Source organism: Thermobia domestica, chromosome 13 (assembly GCF_964235325.1).
Source record: "Thermobia domestica chromosome 13, izTheDome1.hap1.1, whole genome shotgun sequence".
Classification (NCBI taxonomy): Eukaryota; Metazoa; Arthropoda; class Insecta; order Zygentoma; family Lepismatidae; genus Thermobia; species Thermobia domestica.
In genome coordinates, this window is record NC_137466.1 from 50,352,996 (window position 1) to 50,373,283 (window position 20,288).

The 20,288-nt window shown below is 35.8% G+C and overlaps 1 protein-coding gene across 4 annotated transcripts in view; it reads right to left on the reverse strand.

Moving 5' to 3' along the window:
- Window positions 1-1,729: 1,729 nt before the first annotated feature.
- Window positions 1,730-20,288, reverse strand: part of LOC145668138 (E3 ubiquitin-protein ligase RNF180-like) — a 75,067-nt gene continuing 56,508 nt past the window's right edge. For all 4 annotated transcript variants that reach the window (XM_081735706.1, XM_081735707.1, XM_081735709.1 and 1 more), the window contains exons 4-6: window positions 14,519-14,652; window positions 7,553-7,772; window positions 1,730-2,726 (exon numbers count right to left, since the gene is read on the reverse strand). In XM_081735706.1, coding sequence (XP_081591832.1) covers window positions 2,218-2,726; window positions 7,553-7,772; window positions 14,519-14,652 — 863 coding nt within the window. In that variant the 3' untranslated portion in view covers window positions 1,730-2,217. The remainder of the gene's footprint in view (window positions 2,727-7,552; window positions 7,773-14,518; window positions 14,653-20,288) is intronic.

The following is a 20,288-nucleotide window of genomic DNA, read 5'->3' on the forward strand; positions in this document are numbered from 1 at the left end:
GTTAAAATCGTACTTAATTAAAAAGCTATAATTGGTTACATTTAGAAAAATGTATTTACTTTATACTGACAGAAGTGCCCGTTTTCCGCTCGGGAAGAATAATGTTTATGCAAAATCTGCGAAAGTACAGAAATGTGTGAAATATGTAACGACGAGTAATGTCTTTGGCATTGTCTCTAACGATTCTAGGGCCAGCTGACATATCCGTTCTTCGGACGGGAAGAATAAAGGTGATGCAACACAGCTGACATGCCCATTTTCCTTACGGAAAGAATACGACTAATGCAAAACATCCGACATGCCCGTTCTCCTCATGTGAAGAGTAAGGCTAAAGCAAAACAGCTGGCATGACCGTTCTCCTCATGGAAAGAATAAGATTAATGCAAAACAATTCAAAGATCTGAGAGACTGCTGATGCAGAAATATATGAAATTTTGAAATATACGTACGTTAACTTTTGGATAAATATATGATTTATACACGTTGTGAAAATAAACATGGGTAATATCTGGTAAAAAAAACTTCGAACATAAGCTCTTATTTTAAATTTTGTATTATATTTTGCTCATGTGCCTTGCTGCAAGTCACCAAAATGGTTTCCTGAGACTTAAAAATTTCATCATGTCTTATTAAATTTGAAACACCGCTGTATGAGATTCTTTGTTTTCGATTTTAGATTTTTTTTTTCATCGGAAAACATTAAGTTTTGAAAATATTTAAGTTTTAAGTTAATATTTGGCTCGCTTTACAGTATTTAGAAAAAAAAATCACTGTAAACAAAAGGAAAACACAACAGGCATTTTAATCCCTTTTTATCCGGCTACGGTCTTTTTGTTGGAAAGCGTACAGCACGAAAAGGTAAAAAACAAAGGTTGAACACAAGACCGAATGCGTGAGACAGAATCGTTCAAATTAGTAACTAAAAACACAATTAATAGTTTATTACTCAATATCCTTGTCAATGTGTATATGAGGATACTTGCAATGAATTAACTAACTAATGGATGTGTTTTTCTTCTTTTTCTTTTCAGTTGCTACAGTGAAAAAAAAAACGATAACGAGGTACAAGCATCTGATCAATCATTATTATTTTCGATTTTGTTTTCCTGGTTTTCATGAAGAAAGATTCAGAAATTGGAAAGGAAGATGATTCTTTCAGTACCTGTGTATTCTCAATCATGTGTTCTGTCGCTTTTAAATATTTAGATAGACCTGAAGTTGAAGTATCATTGTGCTTAGCATTTCTAAACAGACGGTTTGGTTATGTTCACGAAGCAAAGACCTCAAGTTGGAAATTGAAAAGGTTTTCAGGAGTTCTTGAAATAATATTACTGATACCTCGGAATGATATGATAAAAGAAAATGTTTACAGAAGAAAATTTTCTTCTTCTGTACACTTACTGAAGGTTTTCAGCTTCGGTACCGGACAGAACACCGGACAGAACCTCCGAGGATAGAAGAATTTCTTAATGGATTCAGCTGTTCATCAAGGATCTGTCAACTTACGTGTTTATGTCAGGACTTCATTGGAATCTTATAAGAAATATATCTACCACAATCAAGTAACATATTAAGGACTCTAAACACAATGATCATCAAATACCAGGCTTAAGAGGGTACTAAAAGGGAACAGAACACGATTGACTATACACAGAAAGAACACCTACCTTCCTCGATAATATTGTAATCTTCCTTTATCTAAACCACAAAAACACAGCTGACGGGAGGATTGGACAATGTTGATACCACGTCCTTGATATTTTCACTGTTGCAACTGAAAATAAAATAAAGGAACTAGTCACGTTTATTTCATTCATTACAACAGTCATACGTCCACACGATAAGGATATTCGGTAAGGCTTGGAACAGATTTTATTTGGATGATCCCACAGCGCATGGATCCACTTCTGTTCAACCTTTATATTCACCTTTTCGTCCTTAATAATGCTGGGTGCTTCCGAACGAAATTATGGAAACCCGATATTGTTGCTTCATGTAAAAATCAGTGGGTGCAACAAGCTAGGCACGGTTAGGACAGTTCGATTACCCTCTTGTGTGATATTAACATGAGAGATATATGTTACTCTCCTTGGAATTAAAATCCTATATGTGAAAATGAGTATACTATAACCAAGTTACATACATAAAAAAAAAGATCTTGTGATTCGTGTTTTATCTCATTGATACATATACATATGTACGAGTATATTTACACATTTAGTTTCTCCATCTCTCCACAATCCACTGATGAACAGCATGAATAACCCAAATTGTTACTGCAGAGAGAATCATATTAGTGTAAAAGCTTTCTGACTGAAAGATAGGAAAATACTGAAAACCGCTCATTGGCTGTGGTATCGTAACATTTTTTCTTGACGATTCTAAAGATGGGACAAATATTGAACAACAGAACAACAAGATTCCTGGAAGAAAGCTGAACAAATAGTAACTTACTAGAAACATAGTTACACTAATAAAATTTAGAATAACTAGAATGGACATGGTTGGAAGAAAAATATGTAAATTCTGCATCACTACGTGAAGACTAAGTGCTCCACGAACATTTCTGTTAGCTCCAAAGAACAGAATTTGTTGAAGAAGAAGGCGCCACAAATTGTACCTTGGTTGCCATGGTAACGGGAAATTATACGCATTGTTTCTTCTTCCTCTCCTATGCTTTTCCTTTGAAATAGATGGAAAATATTTTTTCATCTGCAAGGATATTCCTAGAAGAGAAATACAGTAACTTAAATATACATACATATAGCGAGAGTGTATGTGTGTGTATGTGTGTGTAAAACCTCTTTTAACGGACACCTCTATAATACGGAACACAACACAGAAAAACTTTATTTGTCTCGGTAAAACATGTGTATTATTATCGGAGGGAACTCTTAGATAAGGAAACAGATAGTCTTTTCTTTTACTCTCAACGTTATCTCTTTATAACTGATAGGGATTATTATAAGCTCATACATGTTTGATAGAGAAAATGCTTTCTGAAATTTGGAAACAAGTCTTCAGTTAATCCGTTCATCTGGTCCACAAAATTGAAAGCAAAATTTGATCATAAGCTACTGTCCGCAAGATTACATTATAGAAAATTATTATTGAAGACTTTTACTCAAAAAATTTATAAAACAACATGATTCTGCCTACGTTTTCAGTACTTAATAATAATGTTGTATCTTCCTATGGGTTTTTAGTTTTAATCAGTAAGCGAATTACGAGGCTTTTACAGAGACTTGTTCTTGAGAAGAAAATTTCAACTTGTACTTGAAAAGAAAATTTATTCAGTAACTAGAATATACCATCACCCTTTCAGCCTTATTAAGTTTTTGGTACTTTTAACAATCCTCAGGGCCCTTCTTAACAAAAATTTAATGATAAGGCAAATCGTAAATACTGAGTCATAGCATTGAGCCACGAACCCACCAAATAGTTATATTCACTCCTTCTAGATGGCAATTAAAGCCGTTAGACGTTGATTCTAACCCTATCTACTTGCATCAGGACAAGTTATGTATACAAATAGACACAAACACTAAAACTTACTAACAGAGGAGCACACAGATACATACCCAACATAAATTGTTAAAAATGTTACTTTTCTTGGAGCATGACGTAACTTATACCATCTTACGTCTACTGCATTTAACTGCCGATTGGCGATACTCGATATAATTCTTTGATGGATTCATGAAACAATGTTATGTATAACATCCCACTTTCACTACTCTGTAGAAGGGTGATTACAATTCCTAGATTCTCATATCTTAGGTTCTTTTGTGTTGATGGAGACTCCCACAGTAAAAATGCTATACTCTCTTTTCTTTCTACATCCGATGTACCTGGCAGCCCACAATTCCTTGCAAGGTCAACTGGATGATGTATTATTCAATATAATTTCAGTACAACATTCGACTTATTAAATTCTCTTCCCATTCTCAAAATGAATCCAAGATTTCTGTTTGCGTCATTTACAATTTGATTTATATTATGCTCAAACGATAGTTTGTTATCATATATTACACCCAAATCATTGACAGTTTGTTCCCCCTTAATTGTTTACCATCTATCTTATATTGAAATTTAACAACATTCCGTTTCTTAGTGAAGGACACGGTTTTGCATTTATCTGAATTTATGTTTAACAAGTTGCTCTTGCACCATTCATTTACTCTGTCTAGATCCTCCTGCAAACTGACACAGTCCTGTGCTATTGTAATTCTCCTATATAATTTTAGATCGTCTACATAGAGTAGTTTATGTGATGTTTTAACGCAATTAGGAAGGTCATTAATGAATATTATAAAAAGTAACGGCCCTAAATTAGATCCTTGTGGGACTCCAGAAAATTGAATGTATTCAAATGATCTACAGGATTTATAAACCACATATTGTTTTCTGTCCATCAAATATGACTTCATAAGAGCAATTAACTAATCAGAAAAGTTGAGAAATTTAAGTTTATTCACTAACAACGTGTGGTTTACCTTATCAAATGCTTTCGCAATATCTGTATAAACTATATCTATTTGATTATTACTCTCCAATGTATCAACTAGATGATCAGTGAAGACAGCGAGATTTGTTACGGTTGATCTGCCAGGAACGAATCCATGTTGATAATCCGATATTACTGGTTTAATGTGATTTTCAATGCGCTTATAAATTATGCTTTCAAATATCTTTGCAAATGAGTTTAGAATACAAACCGGCCTATAATTTTGAATTTCTTTACTGTCATTATTTTTAGGAATAGAACAAACTTTTGTAAGTTTCCATTTTGCTGGAAACTCGCTGGTTTGGAGTATTAGGTTAAATAGCATGTGTAAAGGTAATAAGAAACTCTCTTCACAACCTTTTATTACATACGATGATACATCATCGATACCTATCGAACACTTTGATTTTAGTTTTCTGATTGCCATTCGAATCTCGTCCACTTCTATTACCGCTATTTGCAACATATCAATTTTTTCATACATTTCAACTAATGTCGAATCATCTGTTTCAACTAGCAGTGGTGCTCCGTCTGTATACACTGATTTAAAGTAGGTTGCAAATGCGTTTACTATATCTTTATCACATGCTAACTCTTTACCCTCATAACACAATACATTACCATTTAAATGCTTTGATTTACTCTTAATAAAGTTCCAAAACGTAGATGGGTCCTCTTGTATTTAATATTCCGCTCCCTTAACGAAGTTTGTATATGCGACTTGTATATCTTTCTTAATCATTTTTCGAAGTTTATTATATTCGCGTTTATGTAAATCTATATTTGACTTTCCGAGTCTTATCGCTTTGCGGTGACGAGCTTTCATTTTAATTTTATTTATAATGTCTAGCGTGAACCAGTTAGGATAGTTTCCCGTGCTCTGTTTCTTTTTCGGAATGCATTTGTCAAATATATTATATAAGGTGGAATAAAACTTTTCAACAGCGCCATCAACGTCAGTATAGTCACCCAGTACCTCCCACTCTACCTTTCCCAATTCGTGATATAGTTGATTGTAGTTTGCCTTACTGAAATTATAACCCATTACTTTACTTTGACTTTTTATCTTTACCTTATTGTTCTGTTTGATTTTAATTAATAGCGCAGGGTGGTGTTTATCCTCTTTAAGTACGGGGAGTTCTTCTCTCTCAACCACTACATTATCTAAATTTGTTAATACCAAATCTAGTGTTCTACCTAAACTATTCTGAACATCACTGAATGATTTCAAGTCGTATAATGACATTTACAAATTTTTATTTACAAATTTGTACTGCCCCGGGGCGCTCATGAAATCGAAACCCGTACCTTTAATGTCTGGTAAATTAAAGTCACCAAGTACAAGAAAAGTGCAGCCTGGTTGACACTTCGATTCAATGTACTGAAATATTTCATCATATTTACAAATGACAGAATTTGTGGAAAATACACAACACATATATACATTGTTACCCTCTCCCCACTTACTTTCACCAAAAGACAGTCTACGCCATTATTTAGGTCATCATTATATATCAAGCACACTTTATATTTATTTCTTAGTATTGCAAGCATTACCCCTCCCCCCTTCTCTTGCCGGTGTTTCTGTCACTACGGATTAGTGAATATCTGGCATCAAAGAGTTCTGAGTCAAAGATACCCTCATGCAACCACGTCTCTGTTATTGCCAAGAAATCGTAGTTCGTTGACAGCACACTATAATAGGATTCAGTTTTGCTTCTAGCCCCCCTCACATTCTGATAATACACACTTAGAAACACTTCGGAATGCACGTTGTTATCTGAAGAAGAATCTGTTTGTGCTTTTTCCTCTTTCTTACCTGCCTTGAAATCAGTCTCTGGTCACTTCCACTTGTTCCCTCGGGGCGTGGCACCTGTCCCTTTCGTCATTTTTCTTGTAATAACCTTGTTGCTGGTCGTTCCGGTGACCTGACTCACTGACACTGTATCCAACTCGCTCACAGTTTGTTTTGTTCCTGACGCTACTGCAATTGTAGGGGAAACATCTTCTACACACTTCAAAGGAGTGTTATTTAGGTCCTCCAATGTGAAGTATTCGTTATTGATGCAAAGTTTGTCAAATCGTAAGAACGCACGTTTACTCTCAGATCTAGCAATTTTCATATGTCCTGTTAACTCTCTCCTTATTTGTCGTATATTTGCAGAAAAATCTTGATAGATTACCGTCGGTGTACCTTTAGCTTTGAACGCGTTCCTCAAAACGTTATCTTTCACTTTGTAACAGTCAATTGTAACTTTCTTTGCAATACATCAGATTTATGACACGTCTCGTTATTTAATTGCCACACCTCGTATATGCGTACTAGTGATTTTTAAGAATCTAAGTAGGCTTCATTGTTAAAATGTCTTACTTCCTAGTAAATACTCAAGACCTAAAAAGTACATTATAAACTTTCGCTATACGCTTTAATAGAAGGTAATGAAAGAAGTGCGGAGAAAAGAAAAAACAAATTAAAAAACGGGGAGAAAGTTGTGAGATGTCTAGGTGTATTGTATATATTTGTAAAACAGACAAATAAAATCACCAGAATTTTCCCCTGAAAAATAAATTACCTTATTTTTCAACTTTTCTACTTCGAAACCCTGCATAAATGATAGACTTAATACACAAATAAGTTATTTATTAAAAAAATATTTTTAAAAAATAGTATTAATAACAAAAAAATTACAATAAGAAGCAGATGCCGTATTCGTTTCAAAATGATACTTAGGGTTTTAAAAGTTTATAGTAAGTATACTACTGAAATTATCTTCATAAAATCAGTACTAAAACGACAAAAGGAAATAAAACAATTTGTCACATGTCCATTTTAGGTTGCAGTTCAGATTCATTTATTATTAATTTATTTATCCGCCATTCTTTAATTGTACTGCTTATAATCCATCAATTTATATTTATCTAAATTTCTTATTATTATTTTGATAAAGACCTCAAGGATTACTGTTTACTATGTAATTTGTAATAATAGGTAAAATTTGTTACGCGTAAGTTTCAAATTATGTATAATAATATTTCTCCAATTACCTTCATCTGGAATGCAATTAGTAATTATCTGTCTACACAGGGGGCACGGAGTATGCGTAGGATCATTTCTTCCTAAACAACGTAAGCAGATCTCGCAAAAAGTATGTCCACAAGGCTGTAGCTTGAAAGGGTCTCTATACAGATCCAGACACACAGCACACGTCAATGTTTCCACAATCGCTTTATCTACAGTTTCTATTTGCAAGTCTGATGAATTTATCTGAAAAATCAAGAATAAAATATGTATTAACATGTGAATTGTCAAAATAATTGGAAGATACAAATTAAGGTTACGTGCAAGCAATGTAAATTAGAAACAAAAATTTCACCTTATTTGTCTTTGTTTGTATAGGTTTCTAATAGCTTTTCATTCAGTAAAATATATTGTAAAATTTCTTGGGTAGAGCAAATATAGTACTCGGAATTTGGACCTTTCCCATCACCTTTTTATTATAAAAAGTTCCTCTAATACAGAAGTATGTACAATAATAGATTCCTTTAAATACTTTAGGTTAGAGCGTGGTAGGAACCCGATGACCAAGTGTCGTGGGCTTTGAAGTGAGGTAACTCTCTTTGACCAGGCGTCGTGAGAGGGGTTAAGTTTTGTATGATTTAGGTGTCTCCCTCGGTGACCGGGCGTCGTGAGAGAGAGAAGGAACCCAATGACCGTGCATCTTAGAGCTTTAGGATTAGGTGTCTCTCAATTGACCAAGCGTCGTGAGAGGGTAGGGTAACCCAATGGCCGAGCGCCTTAGGGCTTTAAGTGCTTTGATCAACCTGTGGAGACTGATGATCGTCGAGGCGTGCAGCTCCCTTTTATCCTGTAGTGTCGGCTTCTTTCGGTGATTCTCGTCCTTCCGACTGTTGGTGATGGTGGGCGACTCCTCTTCGGGACCATCGTCTGTTTTTATTTACGATTAACACATGTAGTTCACATGTGGTTATTGCATGACGTGTAGACATGCGGAACCTTACAATATTTTGAAAAATTCTTATTTCTAAAATATTCAAAAATCAATAAAGAGGAATGAATAAATGAATGTGGTTACTAACTTTTTTTTAGAGAAATAAAATGCCATTGATTATTTTTTTGTTTGTTTTCAGATTTCATTATTTTTATTTAAGAAAACTAACAATACATCTCTTTCGAAAATGAAGCAGTCTTCACACGAACTCAGTTAAGGGGATCTGCTACCTCTTCGCTTATGTTTCTAACTTTCCATTTGAAAGCATGTAAATTTTAGTATGGTAATTTCTAACAAAGTATTGCAGGCAATGACTTGAAATTTTTAATACATATACACGAGACCCATATAAATCCAAACACGGTCTTCAATTTACGTTACATGCGTTAGATTAATTGCAATATATTCTTCAGTAAGTTTGGCAACAGAGAATAAAAAGTATGCTGCAGAGGGAAGAGGGCTGACCATCTGTTCTAGCTGCTTTTAATGTGATTCTCACTTCTCAGTGGTTAGAATGGTCTGGACTGGAAGAGCCCAAAACCACTTCTTTCTTCCTTTCACGGTTTGTTTGTTTCTTCCACCCCCTGCTGTCACAAGAAGACAACTTGTTTCGGAAAGCATTTTGAATTAGTAGCGAAAAGCCAAACTGAATGACACCACGGACGGATTAAAGGGAGGGGCGGTCACTCCCTCCGAGAACATTTGAATACTTTGAATAATCGGAGTAAGAAACTAGAAATTGTGTAATCTAATAAGAAAAGTTTGTTGAAGTATACAAATCAAGACGCATTTTAAGTGTCACAGCATTGTACTCTCATCCCCTCCCCTCCCAATTCCCTTCTGAAGAAGTTCTCTTTTGTTTCTCTGTTCCATATTAGCCTTTACACTTACACTTTCATTATCCAGTATTGATTTTTACCATACCATCTGCAAAGAAGGCGAATAAGGTTTACGAGTCCTTCCTGCCCCCTTTTTTTAAAAATTGCTAATTATAATAAAATTTATCGAAAACAATTCATCTCAACGATAAAGACTTATACACATTCATTATTGCAATTTTAAAATAAACTCGCCGCCTGTCGCGTATGCTAGCGATTTAATATATACGAATAGATGAAAAGTTAGTTTGAAGCGTATTGTTTTTCTGTAATTAAGTCCGAATTCATATTTGTTTCTATTGTTGCATCGACAAAAGTGAGTGCTAAATCGATTTAGGCTCGTTGGCCTTTGCAAGGTCCCTCAAGATGCAAGGCCGTGGGCAGTCGCCCACCACTTGAAACGCCTCTACACTAGAGGTCTGCACGTGCTCGGGCCTACAAAGAATGTATCACTTCGGGCCCGGGAGGGGTTCGGGCAGTAGCGTCATTTCAGATTTGGCTTGGGGGGTCAAGACCCCTTGATATATGTAAAATTTCGCGTTTTTCACTGATTTACTACTATTCTATTGATAAAATTAAATAAATCTCAAACTCGGGGGGGGGCAAATGCCTCTCCCTGTCCCCCTAAATGACGCCCCTGGGTTCGGGCTGTGAATTTTTAAATATACAACCATATTTGTCGGACTTTTTCGGGCCTAACTTTGTAAATATAGTGTAAAACGATACAAATTGCACCGTTCTTTCTGGAGGACTTTTAAAACACAACTGCAAAATCAAACCTCGAATTGCTGTAAATAAAAATACAATTTTGCATTAATAATTAAGTTTCTGCAATTCGGGCTTATTTCGGGCTCATTTGATTATCACATAGCTCAGTCCGGGCTCGGGTCTAAATGCTAAGACATATTTTGGACTCGGGTCGGGCCTCACATTGTAAATTCACGGGCTGGGCCCGGGCTGAAAATTCCGGCCCGTGCAGACCTCTGCTCTGCACCCGCACACATTCCTTCCTAATTTGTTCCTCGTATATTTGCTTATTACGGTAAGAGAAGTTCAAACCAGCACTCTAAAATTTGTTTGTTCTCTGGGGTAATGTGAGTAATGCAAATTAAGAAAGATATGCGTAATATACAAGTGTCAGAAAAACTTGATATCAATTTGAATAACCTTGTACGCAATGTTTATTTTAGAAATAATAAACTTATGCAAGTATATCGAGGCAACTGAAATTTAATGTTAAATAGTGGCGAGTGAGCCAGAAGGGGCGTGCACTATTCAGTTAGTCAAAGAACTCATATATGTAGCTTGAAAACTAATACTATTTAAACCAATATTGAATTAGACAAATTTGATCACTCTGGCCACAGAGAAGGCGTCACCTTCTATGGCCCGCCCATCGCATGATGGGAATGAAAGACAGAGGGAAAAAAAAGACAAATTTGTAAAAAGTAGAATAACCATAATTGGACATAGTGTGTGTATTTTTTAAGGAGGAAACCCAGAAGTACATTCTCGATATAATAATAATAATAATAATAATAATAATAATAATAATAATAATAATAATAATAATAATAATCTTTCTCACTTCAATCATAGGTTGATGCGCAAGAAGGAAATTTTAAAACTTTTCTCTCCCCTGGGAGAGCTGTTTTATAATTTGATAAGGTCTCTTCTTCGTAACTGCATCTATCCCTGGTCGGGCCGCGGTGGGTCAGTGGTAGAGCGTTCACCTCTAATGCATGGCGTCCTTAGTTCGATTTCAGCTCGCACCAAGTGAACTTTGTGGAGGACAAACACCATGTGTGGGGGTTTTCTCGGGGGTCTCCCGTTTCCATTCCAGCATTTCCTTCTTTTCTCAACATCACTAGCTCCTTTAACCTACCAGGCATAACTGTGGGACATAAAACTTATAGATTTTTCTATCCTTGATCTTCCACTTCCTGGTTTTCCTTCTGCCTTTTCCCCTATCAACACGGTGATCCAATCGGAGTACCGAATAAGATGTCCAAGCATGCTGTTTTTTTTTTTTTTTCCTATTATCTTCATGATCTGTCGTCCTTCATTAGCTTCCTTTAGTACGTCTTCATTCCTTTTCCTTATACAGTATTATTATCATTACACAACCACAGAAAATAAATAAAAGTTCTGTGCACTGGACCCCAGGGTATTGATTCGATGTATTTTGGTACCCAGAACCCAAATTTCGAAACTCCAGGACGATTGAGCGTGTCAACTTTGTTTTATGGGCGAAGAACGTAAGTGCTGTTTTACGTTTGCTTATGTTTATCGCCCATTTAAAAAAATATCACGGTCAATGTCCTGGGGTTTCGAAATTTGGATTCTGGGTACCAAAATATTTTGAATCCATACCTTGGGGTCCAGTGCACAGAACTTTTATTCTTTTTGTGTAGCTGTGTTATTATTATTATTATTTTCCATGCGTACATTTTCTCGAAAATATCCTCCCCCTAAGAGATGATCAACAATTCATTCCTGAATAGTACTCAGCTTCTTTTCCTACTAATGACTATTTAGGAGTTTTTCCTTAGCTGAATCTCGTTATATTGTGTCTCCATTGTACGTAGAATAGGATTCGATTGCCAGTGTAAGGTCACAACTTCCGAAGTTGAGTCAACATCGTGAAAGAAATGGAGAACTATCCGAATAAAGTGGTAGCGATCTCTGGCCAAGAAAGACGAAAGGATTGTTTGATGTCATTGCACTGATCACGATCTTCTAGGTTGTGAATGTTTACCAGCTGGCATGTCCAGGCCCCTATGGGCTGTATTGCTGAGTTTAGATTTTAGACTAATAAACAGCTGTCTTTAGAAAATAACCTTGTAACACAAATATGATAGTCATGAGTTCCGAACCATAGTGTCAAGTGGTATAAATCTCACTTGGGTGGTAAAATTTGTCGGGGGGAAAGGTGAAAAATGTGGAAACAATTGGATACAATTACTAAGAACATTTTCCTTCTTCCTTCACAAGTCTCTTGTTTATGGTCATTTCGTCTTGTGTGATATGGCGGACTTCAGAACACAAAATTGCAACGCTCCAGATTCCCTCCCCAAATTGTCACGCGGTTCGTATGTCAGTCTTCGAGTTTCTTCAAAGAATGTTACATTATCTGCTATGAGATCTGCAAACGATCTCCATTGTATAACTGCTATCTCTATAGAGGCAGTGGACAAAATTGAGGACAAAGCTGCCCAAAACAAGTTTTTGACCAAAAAAAAAAAAAAAAAACAGAGACAACATTTGTTTTTAGCCAGAAGCGCTCATAAATTACTACCACGTGACGCGAAGACTATTAGGGCTAGAGGTTCAGCAGAAAGCTCTCAATTCCTGGAGAAATTCTATCCTCTACGTTGCCAAGTGTAAACGGAAGTATACATTATAATTAATCTAAATTGATCTGGGGCATTAAATCAAAAACAGAAACCATGAACATATAGGTATTGCTGTTGGAAAATATCATGGAAAATTTTGAGACGGTAAGTGCAATATCTTGTTAAATATTCACATAGAAATATCTACGTGTTATCTTATAGGGATCCTGAAACATTTGCAGGTGGGTAGACATCCCCTTAAATCTCGTACGTTATACTTTACCACGATTATGTTATTCAAGTTAAAGACATCATAAATAATTAACAGAAAATAATGAAATAACTGGTTGAATAATAAAGAGAAACAAAATGAAAGTTTTTTGTAGAATACCCACGCGTGTGGTGTTCATTTATTACATATTCAATACCAATATAACACGATCACGTTTAGATGAAACAATCTGATGACTACCTGAATCATCATCGAGCTCTGGTGTTTTATGCATTTTGTATGACAACTATTTTTTATAACGAAGACTGCATTATTATTTGGCGCAGGAATGCATGACACGTAAGTTTTGCAAGTATTACTTTCTCAGGTTTTTTTTTTACTTTTCATACTTACTAATCTGAAACATGAAATTAATATTTTCAGTTTAACATCCCATGGTTATAAAACGTTATTGCAATCATTTTCGTTTACGTACGTTGTATTAATTGTGAAACCATTGTATTAATAACAATGGTTTCCAAGCTGGGGAACATGAAAAGCGGGTGACATTCAGAAGTCCTAAACGACGTAAGTCCTAAAAATATAGGCACTAGACCTAAATTTTAGGTCTTGTGCCTTTTAGGACTTGTGCAGCGAAATGATTTTTAGAACTTGTGCATTTTTCACTCACTTGCTTTAGTTCTGAAATTCGCCACCACCACACGAAATTGCGACGATGCAGCAAGTAGTAGGCGATAATGTTACGAACGTAGCTAATTCCAATGGTAACAGCTATATTTGTACCATTAAGATTATTATCATTATCTGTTCTGAACTTATACATGAATTACATAATATAACCTATTTCATTCTAACAATTAATTATATAATTGGTTAAGAAATTCGTTTCTTTCAAATAGAGATACGAGAATCCCAAGAAAAATTCCTTTAAAAAAAGAAAGAAAAAAGAAAAGAAAGAATTAAATAAAAATGTTTAAAAAGCATATTTTACCAGACTTCTGAAACCAAGCAAACATTCGGAACTGCAATATATAGTGTGTGGAGTGTGTGCCATTTAGGTCTTGTGCCGTTTAGGACTTCTGCCGCGTTCCCTCAAAAGCAAGCAAGGGGAGCGCAGGCTACGAATGTAACAACATTCGTAATTACAAATTGGGAATGTTGCAACAAATAGGTATTAAAACACCATACAAACAGAAAGTAACTGAGTAAGAACTGTGGTTCCATTGAGAACAAAGATGAAAAAAAAAAAATCTACTAACATGATATGCAGAAATTATTGTTAAGTTCGCAACTCAGAAGTCCCGATCTTCAAATCCCGAGTCCAGCACCCTGATTGAAATTTTCGCAATGATGTCCAGGTACGTAATTTTAAATGTAAGTTCTTACTAACTTCCCTTTAAGATACTGTCTATATTTCATTATTATATATTTTTGTATAAAATATTTTTCAGTTGTAACTAGAATTTTGTTAATAAAAATATAAATAATAAGAATACGAAAAAGATGAGGAAGATATTCGGAACACTTATGGGCCATAAGAACCTTACATATCTTACCGACTTTTCTTTCCTTGGACTCCGTTTCTTAAAACGAGGATACCTTCTTGAGACTTTGTTGCGCACCTCGTCATCGGAATCATCAACTGCTAACATGCTGTAAATGTTAGAGGAATCACTTCTCAAGTTATTTTCTGCAAAAGATAATAAATAACATGGGTTTAACATATTGGATATAACAATAATCAATAAAACGGTAACCACTTACATTTTCCTTTCAATCAAGCACTGGGAAAAGCCTCTTATGCTTACTATGCACAATACTTTTTCTTAACGAAATTTAAGGTGTTTTGATAATAGCATCCTTGTAACATATAGTGGGCAACACAAAAACTACTTTATGTCAGAGAAATGTAGTTGCATTTTACTAATCTTTCAGTTAAATATAGAGATGGGTGATTAGCAAACTATCTACCATAATTTAAAGCCACCTTTACGATTGCTAGTCACTGTACTTCAGAAAGTCAATTAAGATTACGGGAATGCTGGAAACATTTTTTTCTTTCTTTTTCACATTCAAAGAATTTAGTTTATAAGACTTACAAAGTTACTTTCTACTTAAATGCTATACTATTATGAACGTTTCAATTACATTGGCCAATACTAGCTCTTGTTACTAAGAAGAATAGTTTAAAGGAAGCTGTTAAAAACCTTTTATGATGTTAAATAATTAACCTAATACCCTAAGTAATCTTTAACAACGATTATAGAGGTACCCTGTTTTCCACTAAAAATAACTGGGTAATATTTATATTTTAAGTTTAAATAACAGATCTTATTCTTAAAAATTACAATTTAAAATTGTCTACAGCACTGACGACAAAACAGCGATCCGCGGACAGGATCCAGCCCCCAAATGAAAAATGCATGGTTAAATATTGTCCCATATTATCGAAATTCTAATACCAGAAATGGAAGTGGTCTTTCAAACTCTAAAAAATTACCCATTTGAAACAACACTTAATACTTAAACAGAAGTAGTACTTTTCGAAGCGGATGTGACTATCCGACGCATCATAATTATCAAGAAGCCAGTTCTCCTGATCCGTGGTGTGACACAGCCTTTAGAATCTTGCACATCACTGTGTATTTGCTGTCCTGGAATCAATTGTGGCTACATATTCACATCATTGTGGCTATCCGCAGTCGCGATGTACTACAATTCTACCTCAAAATATGGAAACATACTGGAAGTGCTGTCCTATTCGACGGGAAACATTATTCTACTGTCCAAATAATCACATCACGTCAACATCGGCCACTACGGCTGCGGTTAGTGTTTCTAGAAGCGTAACCAGTGCACGTGATGCGTCACGAATTTCCGTTACTAATCAATTTACTGCCCTACCATCCTATAAACATTCTTCAATTGTGGTGGCAATCCGCTGTCTCCTTCTTTTATTGCCATTTTAATGTCTAGCAATATAGGATAATACCAAACAAATTATGTCCAGCAATGTGGAATAGCAATCAATCAATTAAGACAAAATTATTAGAATTGTAGTATCTTTTACTTTATGTAACATTATACAACGTTCTAGCTTAACCCTATACGAGTTCCACATCAGTTGACAATATTCAACCACGAGAAGTAGCGTAATCTGTGATAACTCTGCTATTGAGAAGTATTCGCATACTGATCCAGAAAATTAACTTGCCTTGATAACAAGGGGACACGTCAAAGTGGTGCAGGAGCAAATGACAGTTATTCCGTTTACGGATTTAACATGGTTTTACGAGGAAAATCAGGCAAGGGATACCAACGGCCCTCTTTTATTTCGAAAGGGTGTGAGAAAAAAGAACAAGTGATGGAGAAGTGCCTCTCAGTCTTGTGCAGATGTCTAAAGAGAGAGTTCTTTTTCTCTATCTTTGTAGTTTCTTTACACAGTTGCCTGCAAAACCATTTTCCCGATGGTTCATTTCACGTTTAATAATTACAGATAGCAATTTGTCTACAGGATGGCATGAGTATACTATAACAGTAACCAAGAAAGTTCTGTCGCTTTTTCACCCACCACCTTGAAATATCGAGATGTCACCTAAGATGTACCTGAAAGATCAAAAATAGTCCCCATCAGCATCGACGATCTTTTGCCAACGTTCTGCAAGGCCATGGGTTCCAACGCGGTAGAACATAGTGGGCCGTGAAGCGAAGAAAGTATCAAGTGCATTTTGCACCTCTACTAGGGATTTGAACTGGGTCCTCTAAGGTGATTGTCCAAGGAATGGAACAAGTGATAATCGGACGGTGCAATGTCCAGGGAGTATGGCAGATGCAATAGTGTTCCCCATCCGAGGCGCAGAATGGTGTCTAGGGTCATCCTAGCCACGTGGGGCTTAGCGTTGTCCTGTAACAGGAGGAGCCCTTTGCGATTCAGAAGTTCTGACTCCAGAGTTTTAAGTTTTTCTTGAACACGGCTAAACTGCTGACAGTACACAGTTGCATTGATGCTCTGACCAGCTGGTAGCAGCTCCCGATACACGATGCCGCGAGCAGTCCATTAAATATACACGAGGACCTCGTTCTGGTGCAGTGCTGGTTTCGGCTGTTTTGGAATCGGTTCATGGGATGCTAAGCAATTATAACGGCACCGTGGAGCTTTGTACAGGACCTACTTTTCATCACATGTTAACACCCTATCCAGAAATAGGATGTAGGAGATGCTGCCGAATGGTTTCTCCGCTCACACTAAATTGTAGTCCCAGTTCCTCACATGTCTGGCCACTGTTCACCTCAATTGCTGCCAGAGGATCTTCATCTTGTACATGTGTTGGTCTTCCGGCACGGGGTGCATCTTCGAGTGTTTCGTCCTTAAACTTGTTAAACCACCGCTGCACTGTCCGCGTAGTCACTACACCCTCACCAAAGGCCTGGCATATCTTCCGCCCCGCTGTAGCGGCGTTTGACCCCAGTTTGAACTCGTACAGCATACACGCCCTTATGACTCTCTGTAATAGTCCCATTTCACTCTGTCCTTAGGAAAGTTCACGGTGTAACTAAACTGCCACAACCAGGTAGTGTGTTGAATATACCCACACCAACAACTGAGCTTCGCCTTATCTCCATTCGCATTCAACTCCATGAGGGCCAATGGAACACAGACCTCCACAAAAAGCGACAGAACTTTCTTGGTTAGTTTATGATATTTGTAGTAAAAAAGTAAAGAACTGCTAAGAACTCTACTTAACTGAGTACACTCATCATTTTTTTTTTTTCAGCAGATGTGCGGAAAGGAAGTAATATGACTGGCGGTATCTTCAGTTCTAACTTTAGATCTGAAAGTGAATTTTTTCTTTTCTAGTTTCAATGAAGTGCTAGCTGCAAATGGTAGTACTAGTGAAATTTCTAATCTTTCGAGAAGTAGTCTATTAGCCATTCTTGATACACATAATGCATTCGAATGAACTTGAAATCAACTAGAAATGAAATCTTTCAGTTTTACGTCCCACGATTATGCCCGTTAGGCTAAAGGAGACGGTGATGATGAGAAATGAATGACATGGTGAAACGAAGAAAGTGGGAGAACCTCGAGAAAACCCACAAGCACAGTGTTTATCCACCACAAAGTCCACACGGCACGAGCTGGGATCGAACCAGGGACCTCAAGCGCCAGAGGTGAACGCTCTACCACTGAGTCACCTTGAAATCAACTAGAATTAAATATATATTTTTTTGGTGCTCCATCAAAACATTTAACTTTTTGTGGAGGAAGGAGATTATAACTGACGTTGAAGTTACTAAAGCACTTCCACCAAAATTCGTAATAATAAACCACCACTAAATAGGAAACTTTATAACAAATTGAGGTTTTCACTAGATATGCTACACTAGAGAAGCACTAAATTCCTAATGTACTTTGTATATTGCTTATTATATGGGAGAAATTTGACATGAAATTTTCTGTAATATATATATATATATCCGTGATGAGTGCTGGCATGAACATTTTTCGCATTGTAAACAAATCTCCGCATCTTAACAAAAAGTATGACTTTCACTAACATTGAGACATTGAACCTTGTACAATCACGGAGATATAGTTTTAAAATTATAGTTAATTACGAATACATAGTTTTTAAAACTATAGTTAATTACGGAGACACAGTTAATAGTCATTAAAATTTTTGATATTGAATTTATAAAAATAGTATTTCAAGTATTATTTATTTTACAGTACGTAGGATTGTTTTAGCAAAACGCAACTTTCAATAAACCTTTTTCTTGTTTATTTCTCACGCTTCCCTCTATAAATTTCAGTATTTTTCACTAAATAATTTTAGTTTTCGTTACGACATTGGAGATGGAAGTTCGAGCATAAAGTCTCACTTTTGAACTTCAAACCAACAATAGTATCTTCCTCGCTTGACTGCTTTTCTCTATTACCTGAAATTACTACTACTTGACAAACACAAGGACTTGTGGGATGGTCTCCACCTCTCCACTGTGATAATGGTGAAGGAAGACTTATTTTGTACGAGCTGACTGCATACAATAAATTGATCGTCCGACGTGGTTTGGAGCCCACGTAAATAGCAGAGTCCGTCCTTTATAACTTCAATGTGGTGTAAGATTGTAGCAAAAGTCCATCTAGTAATCAATTGATCAAAATGAAAAAGTGAATTTATTTTTTATGTAAATGAGTTGTGTATTGAGGAAAGGTTGAGCTCTTACCGTTCCTGATTTTTTTTTTCTGGCCAAGTTTCATTCTTAAAATACATGACAAAAATTCTAGAACTTACCTCAGAGAAAATATGGATTACCCAAAAATTAAATAAATAGCAGGAAAATTTTAGACTACAGACTGATTTATACAGGTGTCCAGTTTAGATTTCCACTTATATTAAAATGTACAAAAGTACCACTTATAACAAAATGGTCAGCATTACCACCCTTTGAGCGGAAATCCCGGATTTGAATATCAATGGGAGTGGAACACTGGTCCGGACTTCACCTTAAACTATAGGTCCATAACTCTTGAACCTAAGTATTAAATGGGACGTTAAAGTCTTAAGAAGCAATAAAACAACAAGTAGAGTAGCATTTCGGAATTATCTGTTATTAGATACAAATGTATAATTACTTTTCTTATTATAATACTGTTCTATTTCTATTAAGGTTATATTTCTATTATTTTGACAATACTCTGTAGATCTTGGGCTCAGCATATTGTTTGATTATTTCGAAAATTAAAGAATCGTTTGAAGTGAAACCACTGTAGCTTAATTGAAAAGTTGAGACTCTTGTTCACCGTTGGCGCTGTTTCCTCAGTCAAGGGTAATACGCTAATCAGATTAAGTGAAATCATTTATTGCTACAGTTAGTGGAGATAGCTAAACTATGAAGACTCCATTTTCTTTTATTTTACGATAATAAGAGTGCGGCAAATGCCTGTAGTGTGAAGACGACGCATGAAACTATTCAACGCCACATTTCATCGACCACTAGAATGTATTTTTTAAGTTGTTGTCCCGTACTACAGCAGCCACCAAACCTTCACAGTACGAGTACTCTTTCCTATTGTTTTCTTCGTTTTCTTCAAAAAAAAAAAAAAATGCGTTGCATTTTGCAAAAGAAACATACACTTTCCTCATTTTCAGGCCCTAATTAAAATTAATCTTTTTTTTTTTTTTTTTTTTTTTTTTTTTTTTTTTTTTTAATTTAACGAAAGCATAGTTAATAGTTTCTGAGTGGTGCGTGTCTATCAGCTCTCGCCAATACACGGAACTCCTCCACATTCTCCTCACTCCTTGACATTCAAGCGAATTCTGA